This window comes from Sebastes umbrosus, unplaced genomic scaffold, assembly GCF_015220745.1.
Source record: "Sebastes umbrosus isolate fSebUmb1 unplaced genomic scaffold, fSebUmb1.pri S36, whole genome shotgun sequence".
Lineage (NCBI taxonomy): Eukaryota > Metazoa > Chordata > Actinopteri > Perciformes > Sebastidae > Sebastes > Sebastes umbrosus.
Genome location: NW_023618441.1, coordinates 39,382 through 52,270, shown reverse-complemented (window position 1 = coordinate 52,270; position 12,889 = coordinate 39,382). Strand labels below are relative to the sequence as shown.

Here is a 12,889-nt window from a genome sequence, read left to right as displayed (position 1 = left end):
TAATAACATATAGTTAATAACATATAGTTAATAACATATAGTTAATAATATATAGTTAATAACATATAGTTAATAACATATAGTTAATAATATATAGTTAATAACATATAGTTAATAACATATAGTTAATAAAATATAGTTAATAACATATAGTTAATAAAATATAGTTAATACAATATAGTTAATAACATATAGTTAATAAAATATAGTTAATAACATATAGTTAATAAAATATAGTTAATAACATATAGTTAATAACATATAGTTAATAAAATATAGTTAATAACATATAGTTAATAACATATAGTTAATAACATAGTTAATAATATATAGTTAATAACATATAGTTAATAACATATAGTTAATGAAATATAGTTAATAACATATAGTTAAAAACATAAAGTTAATAATATATAGTTAATAACATATAGTTAATAATATATAGTTAATAAAATATAGTTAAAAACATAAAGTTAATAATATATAGTTAATAACACATAGTTAATAATATATAGTTAATAAAATATAGTTAAAAACATATAGTTAATAATATATAGTTAATAACATATAGTTAATAATATATAGTTAAAAAAATATAGTTAATAACATATAGTTAATAATTTATAGTTAATAACATATAGTTAATAAAATATAGTTAATAATATATAATTAATAATATATAGTTATTACTTCTACCAACACTGTTGACTTTAACACCAGCAAGTCAGCTCTAACAATATGATGATATACTGTATATACTGAGATAAATCAGGTATTGATATGATGATATATATACTGAGATAAATCAAGTATTGATATGATGATATATATACTGAGATAAATCCGGTATAGATATGATGATGATATATATACTGAGATAAATCAGGTATAGATATGATGATGATATATATACTGAGATAAATCAGGTATTGATTTGATGATATATATACTGAGATAAATCAGGTATTGATATGATGATGATATATATACAGAGATAAATCAGGTATTGATATGATTATATATATACTGAGATAAATCAGGTATTGATATGATGATATATATACTGAGATAAATCCGGTATAGATATGATGATATATATACTGAGATAAATCAGGTATAGATATGATGATGATATATATACTGAGATAAATCAGGTATTGATTTGATGATATATATACTGAGATAAATCAGGTATTGATATGATTATATATATACTGAGATAAATCAGGTATTGATATGATGATATATATACTGAGATAAATCAGGTATTGATATGATGATGATATATATACTGAGATAAATCAGGTATTGATATTATGATGATATATATACTGAGATAAATCAAGTATGCTAGCATGCTAACGGTCTTAGTATAAACAGGCACTATTTGAACGCTAAGGTTTTAGCATGTTGGTGAGCTGACATTAACTACATAGTATATAAACAGCTGTCAGGTTCAATGTGATAAATTATGTTGATATCTTTAATTCTTTATTCATGTGTGTGTGCAGTGTTTAAGAAGGACGTGGAGAAAGACGTAGCCGGAGACACATCAGGAGACTTCGCTAAGCTGCTGCTGGCTCTGGTCCAGGTAGCTCACACCATGCTAATGATGCTAATGAAGCTAATGAAGCTTATGATGCTAATGAAGCTAATGATGCTAATGATGCTTATGAAGCGAACAACACAGCTGTCCTCATCTTAAGAGGTCACTTTGGGCCGAGGGAGGACAGTGGGGAGGATTTTTTATTGATTTGGGTGAAAGCGTTTTGTTTTCCTGTATTTGTTATGAGACCTAAAGTTGCAGATTCTTCTGAACTGAAACAGTTATAAACATAGTGATAATAATATAGTTCATGTAATCTGATAGATTTGTTATATTGTTTTCTTTCAGTATGAACTCTTTGTAAATGTGTTAGACTATATGATGTATTTTACTGTATGAGTCACTGAGCTCAGACAGCAGCTCAGTTTCAACGCTGACATAATATTAGTTATTATTTGATTTGAACCTGACCCGTGAATGTGTGTTGCTCCACAGACTCAGAGAGATGAACCCTCTAATGTGGTCGACTACGAGAAGATCGACGAGGACGCCAGAGTGAGTCGCTCCACCCTCCACCATCTTTAGAGAAACTCTCTCTAAACTATTCTTTATCAATTATATTCCATCAAGCACTCAGAAATCCTTCACTATTCATTACAATAATGATAATAATAATAATAATATTAATACCTAGTAAATACCTTCATACCTGAATCCGCACAGTAATTTAAACCGTCCTCTGTTGTCATGGTGACCCTCTCAGTGTTTGTATGAAGCCGGCGTGAAGAGGAAGGGAACCGACGTGGCGACCTGGATCTCCATCATGTCTCAAAGGAGCGTCCCCCACCTGCAGAAAGGTGAACTACACCCACAACGCTGCACGCACCTGTCGGCTGCACGCATCATATATCATCATATATTATCATATATCATCACATATATTATCATATATCATCACATATCACCATATATCATCATACATATCATCACATATCATCATATATCATCATCATATATCATCATCATATATCATCACATATCATATATCATTATCATATATCATCATACATCATCATCATCATATATCATCATATATCATCATACATCATCATCATATATATCATCATATATCATCACATATCATTATCATATATCATCATACATCATCATCATCATCATATATCATCATCATATATCATCATACATCATCATACATCATCATCATCATCATACATCATCATCATCATCATCATATATCATCATATATCATCATACATCATCATATATCATCATCATATATCATCATATATCATCATCATATATCATCATCATACATCATCATCATATATCATCACATATCATCATCATATATCATCACATATCATCATATATAGGTATTCAGAAGTTTTACTTACTGTATGTTTTGATGTGTTTTTGTTTTGCAGTGTTTGAGAGGTATAAGAGCTACAGTCCGTACGACATGAAGGAGAGCATCAGGAAGGAGGTGAAGGGAGATCTGGAGAAGTCCTTCCTCACTCTGGGTAACCAACACCACTACAGGACCAGGACCAGGCATCTGATTCCTCGGTCTTATCCCTTGTCAAAGTACGGTGTGAGGATACTCACGAGCCCCCGGTGTGTTGGAGTTCTCCCCGGAGAACCAGAGGGTCGCCTCTGGGAGGAAGTCTCTGACTGTTGTTTGTGCTTCTGCACCAAACAGCAGCTCAGAGTACCAGACCTTCTCAGAGTCTCTGGGTGGCGTCCTGGAACGGGCGCCGACTGGGGACTCTACAGTTCTGCTGGAGGACTTCAAAGCCCATGTGGGCGACGATGGAGAAACCTGGAGGGGGGGGATTGGGAGGAACGGCCTGCCTGATCTGAACCCGAGTGATAGGCTTGTCACGGTAGTTGGTGTTACCGGTGTTACGTGGTGGTCGGGCACACACCGATTACATTACGTACCAGCCGCCCCCACCGTTGTTTGCTTTTTTTTCAGAAATAAAACCCACTTAGTTGATTTTGCCGTATCAGCGGCATGAGCCCGACCAACACGTCCTCCATAGAGGAGGCAGAGTTTGAAGACTCGGCGGAAGGCTCGTCCATATCCTTGTTAGAGGTCGTTGAGGTCGTCAAAAAGCTCCTCAGTGGATGAGATTCACCCTGAGAGGCTGAAGGCTCTGGACATTGTTGGACTGTCTTGGCTGACACGTCTCTTCAGTGTTTCGTGGAGGTCGGGGACAGTACCTTTGGAATGGCAGGCCGGGGTGTTAGTTCCCATTTTTAAAAAGGGGGACCGGAGGGTGTGCTCCAACTATCGGGGTACCACACTGCTCAGCCTCCCCGGGAAGGTTTATTCTAGGTGCTGGGAGGGAGACTCCGACCGATAGAACCTCAGATCCAGGAGGAACAATCCGGATTTGGAAAAGTGTTTTGTGGATTTGCAGAAGGCTTACGACTGTGTCCCCCGGGGAGTCCTGTGGGGGGCACTGGGGGAATATGAGGTACCGGGGTCGTTGTTACGAGCCATCTGGTCCTTCTATAACCAAAGAGAGAGCTGTGTCCGTATACTCGTCTCCGGTGGGTGTTGGCCTCCTTCAGGATTGTCCCTCATCACCGATCCTGTTTGTGGTTTTCACGGACAGGATCTCGAGGCCCAGCCGGGGGGAGGAGAGAGTCCAGTTCGGGGACCTCAGAACTAGGTTTCTGCTCTTTGCAGATGATGTGGTTCTGTTGGCTTCATCAAGCCGTGACCTTCAACAGCACTGAGGCGGTTTGCAGCTGAGCGTGAAGCGGTCGGGATGAGAGTCAGTACCTCCGAGTCTGAGGTCATGGTTCTCTGCCAGAGACCGGTGGATTGTACCCTCCGGGTGGGGAGTGAGTCTTTGTCCCAAGAGAGGGAGTTCAAGTATCTTGGGGTCTTGTTCACCAGTGATGGTAAAAAGGAACAGGAGATGGACAGGCGGTTCCGTGCGGCGTCTGCAGTTAAGCGGGTGCTGTACCGAACCGTTGTGGGTCAGAGGGAGCTGGGCCATGTTCTATGATGGTGCTCCAGTTAGTGGGCATTCCAGTGCAGACAAGGGTTAACTGCTCAGGTGTTTTACCCCAGTCATAATGATAATGATTAAATGTCCGTCTGTCTTCTCTTCACAGTGGAGTGCTTTGAAAACAGGCAGCTGTACTTCGCCAACAGACTCAGTGAAGCTATGAAGGTACCGTTTCATAGAGTAAATAAGTACATTTACTCAACTACTGAACTTACTCCAGTACTTTTTACTGCACTACATTTTTAAGAATTCAAAACCTACCCAGCAGTATATAAAGTCAACAAAGACATTAATCCATCAATAAATAGAATATAATAATGTAATAGAGTACTTTTACTTTTGCTACCTGAGTATTTTGTTGCTGATACTTTTGTACTTTTACTTTGTGTAACAGGGTATTTCTACACTGTATCAGTAGTTTTACTGAAGTAAAAGGTTTTGTACATCGGTATAAATGAGAGAACACTCACCGCCCTCCATCAGTCTGTCTGCTCTGACATCTGTTTGTCGTCCTCCATCTTGTTTTTTCTGTCTCTCTGCAGAGTAAAGGAGCGAAGGAGAAGGTGGTGACGAGGATCATGGTCTCTCGTTGTGAAGTCGACCTGATGAAGATCAGAACAGAGTTCAAGAGGCAGCACAAAAGATCCTTGTACCAGACCATTGCTGTAAGTACCAGCCAGAGTACGACACAACGACAATATTAACAATATCAATACGACACAACAGCAATATTAACAATATCAATACGACACAATGACAATATTTACAATATCAGTACGACACAACGACAATATAAACAATATCAGTACCACACAACGACAATATTAACAATATCAGTACGACACAACAACAATATTAACAATATCAGTACGACACAATGACAATATTAACAATGTCAATACGAAACAACAACAATATTAACAATATCAATACGACACAACGACAATATTAACAATATCAGTACGACACAACAACAATATTAACAATATCAGTATGACACAATGACAATTTTAACAATATCAGTACCACACAACGACAATATTAACAACATCAATAAGACATAACGACAATATTAACAATATCGGTACCACACAATGACACTATTAACAATATCAGTACGAAACAACAATATTAACAATATCAGTACGACACAACGACAATATTAACAATATCAATACGACACAACAGCAATATTAACAAAATCAGTACGACACAACAGCAATATTAACAATATCAATACGAAACAACAACAATATTAACAATATCAATATGACACAACGACAATATTAACAATATCAGTACGACACAACAACAATATTAACAATATCAGTATGACACAACGACAATATTAACAACATCAATACGACACAACGACAATATTAACAATATCAGTACGACACAACAACATTATTAACAATATCAGTACGACACAACGACAATATTAACAATATCAATACGAAACAACAACAATATTAACAATATCAGTACGACACAACAACATTATTAACAATATCAATACAACCCAACAGCAATATTAACAATATCAGTATGACACAACGACATTATTAACAATATCAATATGACCCAACAGCAATATTAACAATATCAGTACGACACAACGACAATATTAACAATATCAGTATGACACAACAACATTATTAACAATATCAATACGACCCAACAGCAATATTAACAATATCAGTACGACACAACGACAATATTAACAATATCTATACAACACAATGACAATATTAACAATATCAATACAACACAACGACAATATTAACAATATCAGTACCACACGACAATATTAACAATATCAGTACCACACAACAACAATATTAACAATATCAGTACGACACAATGACAATATTAACAATATCAATACGAAACAACAACAATATTAACAATATCAATACGACACAACGACAATATTAACAATATCAGTACGACACAACGACAATATTAACAATATCAGTACGACACAATGACAATATTAACAATATCAGTACGACACAACGACAATTTTAACAATATCAGTACGACACAACAACATTATTAACAATATCAGTACGACACAATGACAATATTAACAATATCAATACGAAACAACAACAATATTAACAATATCAGTACGACACAACAACAATATTAACAATATCAGTACGACAGAACGACAATATTAACAATATCAGTACGACACAATGACAATATTGACAATATCAATACGACACAACAGAAATATTAAACAAAATCAGTACGACACAACAACATTATTAACAATATCAATACAGCAATATTAACAATATCAGTATGACACAACAACAATATTAACAATATCAATACGACACAACGACAATATTAACAATATCAATACGACCCAACAGCAATATTAACAATATCAGTACGACACAACAGCAATATTAACAATATCAATACAACAGAACGACAATATTAACAATATCAGTACGACACAATGACAATATTGACAATATCAATACGACACAACAGAAATATTAACAAAATCAGTACGACACAACAACATTATTAACAATATCAATACGACCCAACAGCAATATTAACAATATCAGTATGACACAACAACAATATTAACAATATCAATACGACACAACGACAATATTAACAATATCAATATGACCCAACAGCAATATTAACAATATCAGTATGACACAACAACAATATTAACAATATCAATACGACACAACGACAATATTAACAATATCAGTACGACACAACAACAATATTAACAATATCAGTATGACACAACGACAATATTAACAACATCAATACAGCACGACAATATTAACAATATCAGTACGACACAACAACAATATTAACAATATCAGTACGACACAACAGCAATATTAACAATATCAATACGAAACAACAACAATATTAACAATATCAATATGACACAACGACAATATTAACAATATCAGTACGACACAAAAACAATATTAACAATATCAGTATGACACAACGACAATATTAACAACATCAATACGACACAACGACAATATTAACAATATCAGTACGACACAACAACATTATTAACAATATCAGTACGACACAACGACAATATTAACAATATCAATACGAAACAACAACAATATTAACAATATCAGTACGACACAACAACATTACTAACAATATCAATACAACCCAACAGCAATATTAACAATATCAGTATGACACAACAACATTATTAACAATATCAATATGACCCAACAGCAATATTAACAATATCAGTACGACACAACGACAATATTAACAATATCAGTATGACACAACAACATTATTAACAATATCAATACGACCCAACAGCAATATTAACAATATCAGTACGACACAACGACAATATTAACAATATCTATACAACACAATGACAATATTAACAATATCAATACAACACAATGACAATATTAACAATATCAGTACGACACAACGACAATATTAACAATATCAGTACCACACGACAATATTAACAATATCAGTACCACACAACGACAATATTAACAATATCAGTACGACACAATGACAATATTAACAATATCAATACGAAACAACAACAATATTAACAATATCAATACGACACAACGACAATATTAACAATATCAGTACGACACAACGACAATATTAACAATATCAATATGACACAACGACAATATTAACAATATCAATATGACCCAACAGCAATATTAACAATATCAGTATGACACAACAACAATATTAACAATATCAATACGACACAACGACAATATTAACAATATCAGTACGACACAACAACAATATTAACAATATCAGTATGACACAACGACAATATTAACAACATCAATACAGCACGACAATATTAACAATATCAGTACGACACAACAACAATATTAACAATATCAGTACGACACAACAGCAATATTAACAATATCAATACGAAACAACAACAATATTAACAATATCAATATGACACAACGATAATATTAACAATATCAGTACGACACAACAACAATATTAACAATATCAGTATGACACAACGACAATATTAACAACATCAATACGACACAACGACAATATTAACAATATCAGTACGACACAACAACATTATTAACAATATCAGTACGACACAACGACAATATTAACAATATCAATACGAAACAACAACAATATTAACAATATCAGTACGACACAACAACATTACTAACAATATCAATACAACCCAACAGCAATATTAACAATATCAGTATGACACAACAACATTATTAACAATATCAATATGACCCAACAGCAATATTAACAATATCAGTACGACACAACGACAACATTAACAATATCAGTATGACACAACAACATTATTAACAATATCAATACGACCCAACAGCAATATTAACAATATCAGTACGACACAACGACAATATTAACAATATCTATACAACACAATGACAATATTAACAATATCAATACAACACAATGACAATATTAACAATATCAGTACGACACAACGACAATATTAACAATATCAGTACGACACAACGACAATATTAACAATATCAGTACCACACGACAATATTAACAATATCAGTACCACACAACGACAATATTAACAATATCAGTACGACACAATGACAATATTAACAATATCAATACGAAACAACAACAATATTAACAATATCAATACGACACAACGACAATATTAACAATATCAGTACGACACAACGACAATATTAACAATATCAGTACGACACAATGACAATATTAACAATATCAGTACGACACAACGACAATTTTAACAATATCAGTACGACACAACAACATTATTAACAATATCAGTACGACACAATGACAATATTAACAATATCAATACGAAACAACAACAATATTAACAATATCAGTACGACACAACAACAATATTAACAATATCAGTACGACAGAACGACAATATTAACAATATCAGTACGACACAATGACAATATTGACAATATCAATACGACACAACAGAAATATTAAACAAAATCAGTACGACACAACAACATTATTAACAATATCAATACAGCAATATTAACAATATCAGTATGACACAACAACAATATTAACAATATCAATACGACACAACGACAATATTAACAATATCAATACAACAGAACGACAATATTAACGATATCAGTACGACACAATGACAATATTGACAATATCAATACGACACAACAGAAATATTAACAAAATCAGTACGACACAACAACATTATTAACAATATCAATACGACCCAACAGCAATATTAACAATATCAGTATAACACAACAACAATATTAACAATATCAATACGACACAACGACAATATTAACAATATCAATACGACCCAACAGCAATATTAACAATATCAGTATGACACAACAACAATATTAACAATATCAATACGACACAACGACAATATTAACAATATCAGTACGACACAACAACAATATTAACAATATCAGTATGACACAACGACAATATTAACAACATCAATACAGCACGACAATATTAACAATATCAGTACGACACAACAACAATATTAACAATATCAGTACGACACAACGACAATATTAACAATATCAATACAAAACAACAACAATATTAACAATATCAGTACGACACAATGACAATATTAACAATATCAGTACCACACAACGACAATATTAACAATATCAATATGACACAACGACAATATTAACAATATCAGTACGACACAACAACATTATTAACAATATCAATATGACCCAACAGCAATATTAACAATATCAGTACGACACAATGACAATATTAACAATATCAGTATGACACAACAACATTATTAACAATATCAATACGACCCAACAGCAATATTAACAATATCAGTATGAAACAACGACAACTTGAAAATATCAATACGACACAACGACAATGTTAACAATATCATTACGAAACAACAACAATATCAATACGAAAGAACGGCAATTTGACAATACCAATACGACACAACGACAATTTGACAATATCAATACGACACAACAACATTATTAACAATATCAATACGACCCAACAGCAATATTAACAATATCAGTATGACACAACAACAATATTAACAATATCAATATGACACAACGACAATATTAACAATATCAATACGACACAACAACAATATTAACAATATCAGTATGACACAACGACAATATTAACAACATCAATACAGCACGACAATATTAACAATATCAGTACGACACAACAACAATATTAACAATATCAGTACGACACAACGACAATATTAACAATATCAATACGAAACAACAACAATATTAACAATATCAGTACGACACAACAACATTATTAACAATATCAATATGACCCAACAGCAATATTAACAATATCAGTACGACACAACGACAATATTAACAATATCAGTATGACACAACAACATTATTAACAATATCAATATGACCCAACAGCAATATTAACAATATTAGTACGACACAACGACAATATTAACAATATCAGTACTAAACAACAACAATATTAACAATATCAATACAACACAACGACAATATTAACAATATCAATAGGACACAATGACATTATTGACAATATCAATACGAGACAACAATATTAACAATATCAATACGACACAATGACAATATTAACAATATCAGTACGACACAATGACAATATTAACAATATCAATACGAAACAACAATTTAACAATATCAATACGAAACAACGACAATATTAACAATATCATGACGAAACAACAACAATTTAACAATATCAATACGAAACAACGACAATTTGACAATATCAATACGACACAACGACACTGTTAACAATATCAATACGACACAACGTCAATATTAACAATATCAGTACGAAACAACAACAATATTAACAATATCAATATGACACAACGACAATATTAACAATATCAATACGACACAACGACATTATTGATAATATCAATACGAAACAACAACAATTTAACAATATCAATACGAAACAACGACAATTTGACAATATCAATACGACACAACGACAATATTAACAATATCAATACGACACAACGACATTATTGACAATATCAATACGACACAACGACAATATTAACAATATCAATACGACACAACGACAATGTTAACAATATAAATACTACACAACGACATTATTGACAATATCAATACGACACAACGACAATATTAACAATATCAATACGACACAACGACAATGTTAACAATATAAATACGACACAACGACGAAATTAACAATATTACTACTACTATAACAATACTTGTGTCTTTGTGTGGTTCAGGAGCACACTAAAGGAGACTACCAAAAGGCTCTGCTCAGTCTGTGCGGAGGAGATGACTGAGACATCAACTCTGTCTGGACTCTGTTTCCCAGAAGGCCGCTGGGTTTGAAATATCAGCTGACTGCAGCTGTTCTTACAGTATTAGAGCCTTTGTGTTTCTACGCCTATGTCCAGCAGATATCCCCCACCTGTCTGAGCAGCTCTACTTTCTGAAATAAACTCCTTTCACCTGTTGGTTTGTGTCTTTGTTTGATGAAATGACCTCCAGAGGGCATCAGAGACACTGAGAGTGTACTGGTCTGTACTGATGCACTAGTTAAAGACCCGTTTAAGACCAGTTAAAGACCTGATTTACCAGGTCACTTTGAGAGGATTTACTACAGGAATACAGACAGTATTCAGGTGCATTTACTAGAGTGAGGTACTTTACTTTACTCGACTTTTATGCCACTTTCTACTTTTACTCCACTTCTAGGGATGCACATTTTCTAACCGATAGCTGACCCTCGTTAACCAATTATTAACCGTTAATCGACATGATTGAAGCGTTGCATGTAGCGGTGCTGTGGTAGGGGTGTCTGATGCACAAACTGGTTGAATCATCATTTATTGAAAGCTGCCAAACAGCCAACTGAGTGCTGGTGGCTTCGTGCTCGCCGTCGTCACATGGCGCCTTCAGATGAAACTGGTGAGTTTGTGGTTACAACACGGGAAGTCGTGAACACGATATGCTCGGTGTTCAAGTGGTTAAGTGTTGAGAACACCGCTGCTAAGCAACGGCAATATTAACGTTACTGTCGGTGTCTAGAAGCCACAGATGCTAACAAGCTAGCAAGAGGCTAACAAGCTAGCAAAATAGCAAAAGGCTAACATGAAGCAGTAAATGTAAAGACATAATGACAGAGGAAGAAGACGAGGTTGTTGAATATCACACACATGTGAGTTCCTTCCCACAGCTGGATGAGAACCAACATG

At 33.5% G+C, this 12,889-nt stretch overlaps 1 protein-coding gene across 1 annotated transcript in view; it reads left to right on the top strand.

Moving 5' to 3' along the window:
- LOC119484200 (annexin A2-B-like) overlaps nucleotides 1–12,149 on the top strand; it is a 28,440-nt gene extending 16,291 nt beyond the window's left edge. The window contains exons 7-13 of the mRNA XM_037762876.1: nucleotides 1,512–1,591; nucleotides 2,042–2,101; nucleotides 2,310–2,403; nucleotides 2,992–3,087; nucleotides 4,697–4,755; nucleotides 5,133–5,255; nucleotides 11,915–12,149. Coding sequence (XP_037618804.1) covers nucleotides 1,512–1,591; nucleotides 2,042–2,101; nucleotides 2,310–2,403; nucleotides 2,992–3,087; nucleotides 4,697–4,755; nucleotides 5,133–5,255; nucleotides 11,915–11,974 — 572 coding nt within the window. The 3' untranslated portion in view covers nucleotides 11,975–12,149. The remainder of the gene's footprint in view (nucleotides 1–1,511; nucleotides 1,592–2,041; nucleotides 2,102–2,309; nucleotides 2,404–2,991; nucleotides 3,088–4,696; nucleotides 4,756–5,132; nucleotides 5,256–11,914) is intronic.
- Nucleotides 12,150–12,889: the final 740 nt, after the last annotated feature.